General features: G+C 56.1%; 1 protein-coding gene across 1 annotated transcript in view; it reads right to left on the bottom strand.

The window, feature by feature from the left end:
* Ubash3a (ubiquitin associated and SH3 domain containing A) overlaps positions 1–12,260 on the bottom strand; it is a 30,775-nt gene that overhangs the window by 7,327 nt on the left and 11,188 nt on the right. The window contains exons 7-10 of the mRNA XM_076868586.2: positions 6,786–6,912; positions 2,643–2,742; positions 1,703–1,825; positions 378–470 (exon numbers count right to left, since the gene is read on the bottom strand). Coding sequence (XP_076724701.2) covers positions 378–470; positions 1,703–1,825; positions 2,643–2,742; positions 6,786–6,912 — 443 coding nt within the window. The remainder of the gene's footprint in view (positions 1–377; positions 471–1,702; positions 1,826–2,642; positions 2,743–6,785; positions 6,913–12,260) is intronic.

The following is a 12,260-nucleotide window of genomic DNA, read 5'->3' on the forward strand; positions in this document are numbered from 1 at the left end:
GTAGAAGCTGCCGAAGGGCCTACCAAAGGCTTCCTGGCAGGACAGCCCCCGTGGGCAGCTTAGAAGGGACCACAGCAGTTCCCGGATACCTAGGTTTTTGAATGCCCCTTTCCAGGTATTTCCTTCGACCCGGCAGAAAGGGGCCTGGGTGAGCAGCAGGACGGGCCGGGTGCTCGTCACCCAGCTCCTACTGCCCACAGTCCTGGATTGCAGAAGCAGCAGTGCCTCAGCGGCTGCTGGCCTGGGGCGGCTGGTCCATCAGGCCTTTGCTTTTGTCTGGCCGCTCAGGCCCGCCATCCCATTGTACCTCTGCTCCCTCCCCTCCCCCTGGAGAACAGTCAAGGCCACATACAAAGCCTGCTGAGCTTCTCACCGACCTTCCAGGATGTGTTTGGCCGTCTGCACACAGCGGAGGGCTGGGGAGGTGAAGACGGCGGTGAGTCTGACGCCACTGTCCATCAGCGCGCCTCCTGGAAGACAGCAGTTGGAAAACGCCCTTCACGATTCTAGCTCAGGAATGCAGCTTAGGTGGCGGCTCCGCCTGTGGCAGGCAGGGTCCTAGGAGGTTCTGGGACACCTTGCATGATCTTCCTGGGTGTGACTGTGACCATCAATCCCTGCTCCTGTGACCAGGAGACCACCCAGGGGACCTGACGGGGGAACCAGGCGAGCACATCACAAGCAGAGATTCCCCCAGCCAGTCACAGAAGTCAGAGGTTTGAAGTGAGAGGGGTTTGGCATGTGAGAAATTCTCCATTTCTGTCTTGCAAGAGGGGCCCCACAGCCAGGAGTGTGAGCAGAGCAGTCCCTGGCCAACAGCCCGTGAGGAGAGGACCTCAGTCCCACAACCGAGAGGATCAGCCTTCAGCCAGAGTCTGGATGGGGACCTGAGCTCTGGTGGACGCTCCGTCCTGTGGACCCTCTGATTTCTGGCTTTGAGACTTGGCAAGAACCATCCCCGCCCACCTGGGTGCACTTTTGTGGGCTGTGCCTTAAGCTGTTCTGCAATAACAGCAAACTTGAGGCCCCGGGGCTCACTGTGGGACAAGCCTCTAGACCAGCCACCTTTCCTGTGCTGTGGGAAGTTCCACGCTTGGGAAAGAAGGGGTCCCTATTGTGCAAACTCTGCACATGACCAAGGCCGGTGGGCACCAGGGAGCCTGCCATGGAATGAATTGTGTGCCCCAAAGAGATGTGCCGGGTGGAGTGTGAACCCCAGGTACCTCAGATACAGCCTTATGAGGACACAGGGTGTTTATAGAGAGCATTGGCCTCCTTACCTGTCGCATCTGCATCCAAAGGCCCAACCAAGTGTGGATCAAAAATATTGGAAAAAAGATTGCATCTGTGTAGAACATGTACAGACGTTTTTCTTGTTATTCCTTAAACAACAGAGTCTGTTTACATAGCATTTACATTGTATTAGGCATCGTGTCACCTGGAGAGGATTGGAGTGTACCGGAAGGTATGCACAGATTCTATGCAAACACCATACCATTTCACATTTGGGACTTGAGCATGCCAGGATTTGGTACCTTAGGGGATGACACTGGGTGTCACCTCTCTGTGCCCAGCCTCCCTGCAGCAGAGTGGGGAAATGCTGATACTGACATTACACTGCACACTGAAGGGCCACGTCCCTGTAGCTACGATGGCCACCATGTGACTATCAGCTGCTCCTTCCCAGTGGCCTCAAACACACCTGCTAGTCTGGATTGGAAAATTCCACAGGATGACAACGGAGGGTCGTTTTCAAAGTCTTTGATGCCACTGCTCCGTCGAGGCAGACTGCGGGGGAAGTTCAGGTCAGGCCTGTAGTATTTTCCTAAGGCAAAACCAAAGAACGTGGGACGTCAGAGTAGACGCGTCCCGAGAGGCCGCATTGCCAGTAAGGTTCTTATTTAAATCACCCTCAATGTTGCTTTTCCCGCTGGCTCTGAGATGCAGATTCCACTTAAGGAGCAAAGGCAGCTTTGCCATGCTTTGCAGAGCACTGAGGTTGCAGCCCTAGGAAGAGTCACACAGTGAAGATCCTGAGAGAGAAGCAGGGTCTCCATGACTGATGTGGCATTAATTGATTAGGTGCAATGTGACCCGCTCCACAGCGTTAAGTATATCTTACAGCTTGCAGGACAGCGTGCACCCGGCTCTAGTGATCTGCACTGGGGGCCACTCAGTGATTCGAGGGCAGGACTAGAAAGTCGGTGTGTCCAGACACCCTCCCGACTCAGGGGCTGCATAGCACATTCTGAGTTTGACCTTGAGCTCTAAGATCCGTCAGTCAGGGTGCGAATCCTGGCACATTGGCAACAGCTACGTGAGGAGAAGCAAATTGCTTACCTCCTCCTCAGTAAAGGGGGGAAGTGAGATTTGAACTAGTGCCACTGAGCTAGTGCTGGAGCCCAGCGCCCGGCTCAGACTCGTGTCCAACAAGTGCCAGGGCCGTCTCCTATCAACATGCTCCATCATCCATGCAGATGGTGTCACCATTGATGAGTGTGCTCCAAGTGACCCCGGAGCTCTCTGGTGCTGGCACATTCCTGCAGCCACAGTGGCATGGCCACTCTAAAGGGCACAACTAAAGAAAGTGAGGTGGGGCCCTCATTGGTCATCCTGCCTGCAGACCCCTGGACTGGACCTACCGTCTGCAGTGGTACACTGCTGCAGCCACGACTTCCCGAAGATCTGGTCCACTCTCTCCCCGTGCCGCACCACCAGCACGCTCCTCCTGGAGACCAGGGCCTGGCGGAGGGAGGAAACGGAACCCAAGGGACCAATCAGCCTTGTCGGACAGTGTCCCTCCAGGTCCTGGCGGCTGGCCTGAGGGGAAGCCTTGTCCCGTGCTGGTCGCCAGCTCTGTCCACTTGCCAGAGCCCTCACAGTGAACAAGGCCCGGGCACATCCCAGTTCCTCCCACCTTTTCACTTCTTGGGCATCAGAGCCTCGTGAAGGAGATGAAGAGACAGGTCTGGTCCCCCCATAACCCAACAAGTCTACATCCCTGTCTCTTCCAAGTCCTCGGCCCTCCGCAGAGACTTCTTAAGGTGTGATCTCTCTCTCCCTATCACTATTCTGTGATCTATCGTTACCGTGTTTCTATCTCTCACCCATCTATTGGCTGCCACCTCCCGTTCTGCTGACACTCAGGAGCCCTCCAGGACTGCCCCTGTGTTGGCCCATTGAAAGGCAGCTGGACAACTCCTCTGGACTCAGGTGTGTCCTCTGCCCCTGAGCACCCAGGTAGAAGCCCTCCATTGATCCTCCTCACTGCCTTCCTGCAGCTGTGTTCTCTGCTATGGGAAAGTGCTACGGGAAATCAGCATGGCTGTCCCTTGAGGTCCATGGAGGAGAGCGCAGGACCCTTTCAGATACCAGAACCCATGGACACTCAATCCCCTATACAAAATGGCACAGTATCTGCGTGTAGCCTGCACACACCTCCCGTGTACCTGAAATCATCTTTCTGTTGCGTGATAACCCCGAGGCAACAGAAATGCTATGTGCATAATGGCTTTACTGTTTTACTTAGGGAATGATGACCAGAAAACAGTTTGTACTGCCCAGTGCAGGTGTGCTGTAGCTGGATCTTGAATGATCCCCAAAGGCCCATGTGTTCAAAAGCTTGGTCCCCAGCTGGTGGCACTATTGGCAGTTGGTGGGAACTTTAGGGGCTTAGTGGAGGAAGTCAGGTCACCGAGGCACTCTTGTAGGGGCAGTGGGCCAGCCCCTTTCTCTCCCCCTGCTCTCTGGCTGCCGTGAGGGGAGCAGCTCCTCCACCCTGGGCTCATGCCTTGTGCACTCTGCCGCCAAAGGCCCAAAGCAACAGGGCCAGGTGACTATGCCCTGAAGCTAGGAGCTCAAATAAACCTTTCATGTTTTTAACTTGCTTAGTTTGGGGATTTTGTCACGATGATGAAACACTGTCTGACTGAAGATGGAACTCATCTGTATATTCTCAATCCGTGTTTGTTGAATCAGTGGGTACAGAACCTGTGGCCATGAAGGGCTGACTGTATTTTATTCTGCTTCTTTTTGGCATGACAGGGGATTTGGCAGTGGCCAGCAGTCTCAGGTACTGGGAACAGCTGCTCTCTGGCACATTCCTCCCTTGTTCAGACTGCCCTCTGAGTGGCCTTAAGCCTTGCAATTGCAGGGATATGCCCCACCTGTTCTTGAAGTCACCGGAGGCCCTTCAAGTGATGATGATGCACTATCCCCTGGAGGGGGCTCCTACATGTGGGGGTCTATCGCCAGGGGAGCTGGGGATGACCCTTCTCCTACCCGTGCTGTGAACAACTGAAGGGGTGGGGGGCAGCTTGAAGAGCACCTTCTCTAAGGGAGACAGTGCGGGGGTGGGGGGTGGGGGGGCAGAGAGCAGAGTTCTGAGGACCGAGCCAGCGGGAGGCCAGCGAGAGGCCTCCAGGACAGCTGTGGGCAGCCAAAGCCCTTATTATATATAAGCCAGGACTCTGAGGAGGCACGGAGGGTCAGCCGTCACCCTGGAGAAGTGCCACCCAGTGCCAGGCCCAGGCTTCTGGGGGCCTCTGCTCTAAAGCTGGACAGAGCTGTCCCACCTCAACCCAGGACCCACAGTGCTGCCTGCTGGCTCCCAGGACTCAGGCTGTCAGTGCCACTGTCACAACCTGGTGTCTTGGGAAGGTGCATGGGACAGTGCTGGGACAGTGCTGCAGTGTACCCCTTCTCCAGGAGCTGCAGGTCTCTGTGGGGCTGAGGGACAAACCCAGGAAGATGCATCACAGAGCCACTGAGGGCAGAGAGGACAGAGCCTGCCTCTGGAGTGGGCTGGGGGCTTGTGGGCATAACAGGACTTGGTGACTCCTGAAGCCAAGGTCAGCAGGATGACAGGTGGAGAGCGCAATGTGACGGGCAGCCCGGGGTCCTGTCCTCTGTGCTGCTTCTCCTCTGGAAACGTGGAGCTTTGTACTAGGGACATGATGACAGAGCCAAGCGAGGTCCTGGGAGGGGACACAGCAGCCCCTGGGTCTGAGGAGTGGAGAGGGCTGCACCCTGTCTCTAGACAGAGCCGTCACAAACCGGGCAGCACCGAGCAGCGCAAGTGAGCTCCCACCATCCTGGAGGCCAGAAGTCCAGCTCAAGGGCGCCGGGGCCGGCCCTTCCTCACCTCCTCCAGCTCCCGTGGCTCCAGTGTCCCCTGGCTTGTGGCCGCACAGTCTCTGCCTCTGTTCCCGTGGCCTCTCCCTCTGTGTGCCTTTCTGCTCTCTGTCTGCTTTCCCTCCTGAGGACAGTTGTGGCTGCATCAGGGCCACTGGACACGCCAAGGTCCTTGACTGGATCCCTGTGTCTTTCAGGTTGCATCTGCAGGTTCCGGGGCAGGACCTCTCACCTGCGGACCTTATTCAGCCTGCCCCAGGTACCCTGTTCCACCGGAGGCCACAGCTCTCCTCACTGTACAGAAGAGGTGGAATCAGAGCAGAGGAGGGGCTGCTGGCAGGGAGACGCGTGCTCCTTCCTTCCATTTAAAGCCCCAGTGAACTGGAACGCAGGCCGTGCTCTGGGGGAGCCCTCTGTCCCAGGTCCCCTTCTTTGCTCTGGAAGGGGCCTGGTCTGGGAGGGCCGTCCATGCCTGCTCCTCCACTCCCACAGTGGGTGGGTGGCATGTCTGGCCTGCACTGTGTTTCCTGGCACCTGGGCAGCCGGGGTACAAGAGTCCGCTTCTTGTCCACTAGTGACCAGCAGGTCTCTGACTTCCGGGCAGTGGCTGCCCAGCTTGGGCCATCCTTCTCTCTGACTAAAGCAGATCTGTGTCACCTTCGGGTGTCCAGTGTCCTAGGCTCAATTCCTGTTTGGGCTGAGCTCCCCTGGCTCAGCGGTAGCCTCTGGGGTGCTAAGCGGGTTTAGGGGAAGGATGTTGGGCTGCCTGCTAGGGATGCTGGGGCCTGGCCACGGCAGGCCCTCAATGCCCCACTCCTGTGAGGCTCCCAACATCCAGTGTGGGGTCAACACTCTGTGGCCCCCACCAAGCTGCCTTCCTCCTGTAAGCCCCTGTTTTTAGATTTGTAAAATGAGGGCAGAAATGCTGGGGATGCAGGAAAAGGACCCTAATTCTGTGTGAGGCACCGGGTGGGACCAGAGAGACCATCCCACTGATGTAGTAACTGCCCAAGGACCCACTGCAGGTGCTTCCCCAGGGGGTTCCTGGTAAGGAGGGCTAGCTTCAGGTGAAAGCCAGATGGCCCGAGCCCAGGCAGCGTCCGGGGGCTTACAGGGAAACTCACTTGCTTTTGGGAGGGGGCTGCCTGTTCCTGAGTCCACCTGTGCAGCCTGACTCCCGTGGGCCACATGTGCCCCGGACACTGTCCCCCACGTGATAGCGTGGGCTCCTGTCTTGCCCAGCCCTGCCTGGAAAGAAGGGAAGCCGAGGTTCCAGGGCTGGAGACTTCTCTGGGGGTTACTTGGCTTGTTAATGAGAAAATTGGAGCGAGAATTGAGTGTCCTGGCCATGCTCTGTCCCTGTCTCCTCCCAGCCTGGTGTCCTCAGGCCATGGCTGATGCTGCCTACAGAACATGCAGGCTGCTCAGCCACAGAGGTCGCACCACCCTCCCCAGGGAGGACAGACCCGGGTGGCCCAGCAGCTCAGCCCTGGTGGGAGGGCACCTTGCTGGTCCACGTGCCAGTCTGCTGTGGGGCCGCAGAGGAGGCTGCCTACAGATCCACAGTTAACACTAAGCAGCTGCATCCGCCGTGAGTTAATAGAAAGTGCTGTGCCTAGTTGATTTTACGGGGGGGGGGGGGGTCCTGTTACCTGCAGAGCCAGCGCACTGCTGACGCCCCTCGGCGCTGGAGAGGGGTGGAAGTCCCCACTTAGTCCGCCGTTGGCGTCCCCGTCCTTCCTGGAGTTCCCGTCCATGGCCAGACTAAAGGTGTACGTCCTGCAGGAAGAAGACGGTGTTGCCACAGAAGCACCACCCTGGCTGTGCTGTGCTCTAGAGTGTGACCACCTTGGCAGACAAGGTCACTGTGAGGACAAAATGAAGCAGCACGTGCCAAGTGCTCAGAACGGGGCAAACCTGATGGTGGGGTGTTCTGCGGCTGCTGGCCCCAGGCCACATTTCATGTCCGCCTGGCCAGGACATGGCACCTAGATGTTGGCCAAAGGTTATTTTATATTTTTGAGATGGGGTCTTGCTGTGTGGTCCAGGCTGGTTTTGAACTCCAGGGTTCAAGAGCGCTTCCTGCTCAGCCTCCCAGGTAGCGGGCACGACAGGCTCATGCCAACATGCTTGGCTCTAATGTCAGGTAGTGGGCACGACAGGCTCATGCCAACATGCTTGGCTCTAATGTCAGGTAGTGGGCACGACAGGCTCATGCCAACATGCTTGGCTCTAATGTCAGTTCAAGTGTTGCTGTGAAGGTGCTCTCTAAATGAAATTAAAACCGAAATCACTAGACTCTGAGAAAAGTAATTACGAGCTCTGTAATGCAGGGGGACCCCACCCAGCCAGGTCTTAGAAGGAGTCAGACTGGGGTGGGTCCCTGAGGAAGAGGGAGTGCCGCCCACAGACCGTCTTTGGACTGGAGCTGCAGCGCCAGCTCCTCCCTGAGCCTCTCGCCCTGCAGACTTCAGACTGGCCAGACCATAGTTTTGAGCCAGTTCCTTAAAATCTCTCCCCTTCTCTCTCACATCTGATTGCTTCTGCTCCTTTGGGGAACACAGACTATTTCTCTAGTTAATACACCATCCTCTTTGGTTCACCTTCTGAAACAGTCAGGTGTGCAGATGGGCCTGGTTGGGGTGCAGGGACAGATGCACGGTGGGCAGGTGCCTTGAGAGCTATGGAAACATGGGAAAGAAGGGGTGCATTTCAATAGAGAGAGAGAGAGAGAAGTTGCAGGTAAAGAGGAAGTTGACTCACGTCCATTGAATCAAGAAAAGTGCCCTAGGGTGGACAGGCGTGGGGGAGCTCTGGGGAGGCTGGGGAGGGACCCCAGCTGCCAGGGGAGGTGAGAACTCTGGCTTTGGCATTCAGGCAAGGGTGGAATGCAAAGCAGGTGCGTCTGCAGGGAACCGGCAGTGGCTGGAAGAAGAGAGCAGGAGAGAGAGCCCAGTCCCAGGAATCCTCCTCAGAGCAGCAGAAGGTCCTCTCCCCAGGGAGGCCATCTTACAAATGCAGAGATCTCTAAAAGGAATCCACAGCCTCTGTCGGGGGCTACTCAGCGTCTCTCCAACAGAGTCTCTGTGCCCTTCTCAGGGCTGCGCTGGGTGTGAAAAGCCCTTCCCCACCAGTACCTCCGCCCATGTGTGTCCTCGCTTTCCGCCAACCCCAGCTCCGCTGGCTTCCTATTCCAGCAGAAGGACTCAGGATGTTTTGTTCCTCGTTATTATTAGAAAATATAACAAATTGAAAAAGAAGATAAAATATAATTTGCTGGCTCAGTTGATCACGGAATCTCACCCCATTTTCCTCATCCAGCCAATTTTTATCTTTCATGATCCGATCCACATTTTTGGGAAAAGGAAAGCTCATGGTTGATTAGAAGGTGATGAGCATCATGGGGTAAGATAAACCAGGGGTGGCCAGGTGGGGGCAGCTGCCGGGTACCCTGTGTCCCACAGAGCCCCTGGGTGCTGCAGGTGACATGGGAAACGGAGAGGGAGGAGACTGCAGGGCATGCAGGTGTGGGCCAGGGGCCAGGGAGAGGGGACCCTGCTCCCCTGGAGGGCGTGGGGCACAGCAGAGGCCAGAGTGACTGAGCAGAGTGCGTGGGGACAGGAGAGAGCTCAGGTTCAGGCACCGGAACCCAGTTTGCTGTGGACTCTGGAGAAAGACGTGTCTGTCGGGACCTCTCCTGCTGCCTCTGGGCTTCCCAAGTTCTCCCAGCTCAGGAATCAGAAGTACATGAACTTCGACTGCCTTCTACATCCCAGACTCTGCCAGGGGTGGACTGTGAGATGGGATGAGAGTGTGAAGCACCCACTGCTTCCTGACTTCTGGGGTGTCCATCCTCAGACGCCAACCTCCAGGGTGTGGGAGTGCTCCTGTGTTTTACCTCCCCGAAGCCAGGATGCTGGTTCTCAAGGTCTTCTCAACTGCTCCGGTCATTCTCCTAGCAGAACCTTTCCATTCCCTCAGAGAGTTTCCACAAAGTGACCCGTGACGGTTTTGCCTGAACTTCATCAAACCTGGAAATGACGGGAGGAGCTGGCACGTTGCTGCCTCCACTTCCTCAGCCACGGATGCATGTGCTTGGCTTGTTCAGCCTGGGAGTGGATGTCCACTTTCCCGCACAGATGCTCAGGTCCCCAGATCCCATAAACCCAGCAATGGCTCACCAGGCTTCCGTGCTGAGACCTGTCCAGGGCTGAAGTGGGCAGGTGTCACGTGTCCTGCGTCTCAGCCATGGCTCAGGTGGGGCCCCAGGACCCAGCCCTGCAATGCTCCCTGCCCACAGGGTGTTTTGAGTCAGTTCCCGCGTTTCTTGTTTGCTTCAAGTTCTGCTCCCCTGCCCACGTCACTGTGGCTGGTACTGTCTGGATCTACACATTCTACAGGAGGAGGCCATGCCAAACGGATGGACCTGGTTCCCATGAGCTCATACTGTCAGACACCAGCAGACGTCAGCTGATGGCCAGTGACCAAGAGTAGGCCTTGTGTTGGAGCCATGGACAGCTCCCTCTGCAAAAGGTCTCACATCAGACAGGAAACGCGGGCAGGGTTCTCTTCCTGAGGGCAAGGCTGGGGCACCCACACCCCCTTGCGGCTCACTATGCCAACAATGAAGCCTCCTTATCTACAAGTGACATCTGTGAAGTTTACAGTTGGAGAGAAAATTGAACTTCTCTGCCGTCTTTCAGATGAAATGCACTCAAGATGATGGTGGGGGTGATGGTGATGGGAGGGGACGGAAGGGCCCAGCTTTGTGACATTTCCGTTTTTCTCTAACTCATGAGTCACTCAGTGGTTGACTTACACAGGGAAATAGATGTATCTGCACTCCATAGCTCCAGTCTTCCCCTGTGTCCTCACGGGGCCGTCCTTCTGTGTCTGTGTCCTGATCTCTTCTGCTTCTAAGGACACAGTCCTGTTGGATTAGGGCCACCCGAACAGCCTTGTTTTAACTTTATCACCTCTGGAAAGTCCCTGTCTCCAAATAAGGTCATATCTGAGGTTCTGGGGGTCAGGACTCCAACAGATGAATTTAGGGGGACAACACTCACCCCAGGACAACTGCATTTTTCAGTCTGAACTACCTGCCCTCAATTCATTCTGTGGTTTTTGAAAAATCTCTTGGATGCCTCTGTCTTGGATGTTGGAAATGCTTTCATCTTGGCTGGCAGGTCTCAACGGATCCCCCTGAGCTGGATCCTCACGCAGGCCTCTCTGATCCCCATCCTCCTGCCCAGATGGCTGGAAACTGCTGTGGTCAGGAGTGGTCCCCATCATGATGGACTTGCACACAGCTTCTCACCTTCTCCAAAGCAGTGGGTGGATATCAGAGTGTGACTTTGTGGTTGCCAGTCAAGGAAGCCCAGGACCGCCCTGTGTAAGGGCTGGGTGGCCACACAGGTGCAGGGTGACTCTGTATTAGCTGCCAAGTGTGAGCATCACGGCTGCAAACTTGAAGGGTCTGGAGAGCTGCAGTTCTTGCTGCTTGTATCACGCGTGCCCAGTGTAGGTCCCGAGGCTGACACACATAGAGTTACCACCGTCCACCTGCCCACAGGCGAGCCAGCCTTCAGACACAGCATGGAACCAATTTCCCACTGCTTAAGACATCTGTGACATGTGCCGACACCCAAGGCCTGTATTTGATTGAAAAAGCCTTACGAGTTTAATAAGGACTTTCAGCTGTCTAGAAAGACTCAGCCGGCTAGTTCTCTGGCACCAGGGCCCATGTCACATGTCACATTTGCCAGGTGTCTCATGGCTCCCTGAGTGGGGGTGGGGAGCTTGAATGACAGGCCCGTCAGACACCCCAGAGCACCCAGCCCAGAGCTGGCTTCTCTTCCCTTTCATTGCAATTTTTGACATTGTAATTTTTCCTAAGAGAAACTCAGGCATAAAAGCTAGACTGGTTACATGGGTGACAGGTCCCTGATACATCAGTTGTGATGTGGAAAACGTGACACCCACGAGCTCACCTTCTGCAGTCTTTGCTGGGTCATTGCTGATTGCCTGGTGGCTCCGGTTGGCAATGAGCTCTCCTGGGCAGGTGGTGAAGGGCGTGGGCCTCAGGGCAGGCCAGGCTCCTGGAGTCTAGACGGCCTGTGAGGGCGAGAGCATCTCTGCTCCTGCGATTCTGTCGGTGGCCCACTGGACCAGTCGGTTGGAGCGGAGACGAGACTTTCTCAATGCTGCAGCATTTCTGGCCTGCTGCCTTGTCTGTCACCTTGGCTGTCATGCAGGGCAGGGGTTTGTACTGGGTCATTGCTAAGGTCCCCATGGACCAGCATCTGGCAGCTCCGAGGTGGCCCCCAGACCCATGGATGTCTACACTAGCGGAGGGTGCTCTCTGCACCCGCCCGTCCGTGTGTGTCTGTGACCGTTTGCTGTGATGGTTGTTGAGGGAGTGTCCCCCTCCACCTGGAGGCCGGAAAACTTGAAGCCCAGCTCTCTCAGGGTGCCTCCCTCCCCTGTTCTTTCTTTCTAGCTCTAGGGCTGGAATGCAGGTCTCACGCGGACAGGGTGAGCACTCTACTGCTGAGCCGGGCCTCCTCAGCCCCAGGGTTTCTTAGAGTTCTGTTAGGGATGCATAGGTTCTCTTTAAAGTACTTCCAACAGCTTCTCAGGCAGAATGGCAGTTTTCATAGCTCTGACTTGGAATGAACCTCCGTGGGAAGAGGTACAGAAGAAGTTCCCTGGGTGTGTTGAGGCTAGATAAAATTTGTCCATGGAAAGTGCCTCGCATGGATCTGAAAAGCTGTGGACTGAGTCGACTGTGAACACAACTGTGCTCAATCCAGTGGTTTCCTCATTGGCATGGAAACCCAGGAGAGGCTGTGGGGAGTTTTAGGAGAGGATTAAGGAAGAGAATGAAATAGTGCAATCCTTCAGGGCGACCTCCTGGAGGCAAGGGATGGGCACCTGGGTGCTTTCCTAGGCCCTTCCCCAGCCTCTCAGTTCTGAAAGTGCCAGGAAGCCCCAGACCACACAAAAGGCTTTTCTAGACCTTTCCCCTGCCCACCCACTCTAGGTCTTCTACCAGTCTCATCGAAACCGCCTGACTCCGCCCCCATATGCGCCTGCCTTGAGGACAGGCGGCCTCCCCCTCTTTCTCC

Source organism: Callospermophilus lateralis, chromosome 10, assembly GCF_048772815.1.
Source record: "Callospermophilus lateralis isolate mCalLat2 chromosome 10, mCalLat2.hap1, whole genome shotgun sequence".
In the NCBI taxonomy this organism is placed as follows: Eukaryota; Metazoa; Chordata; class Mammalia; order Rodentia; family Sciuridae; genus Callospermophilus; species Callospermophilus lateralis.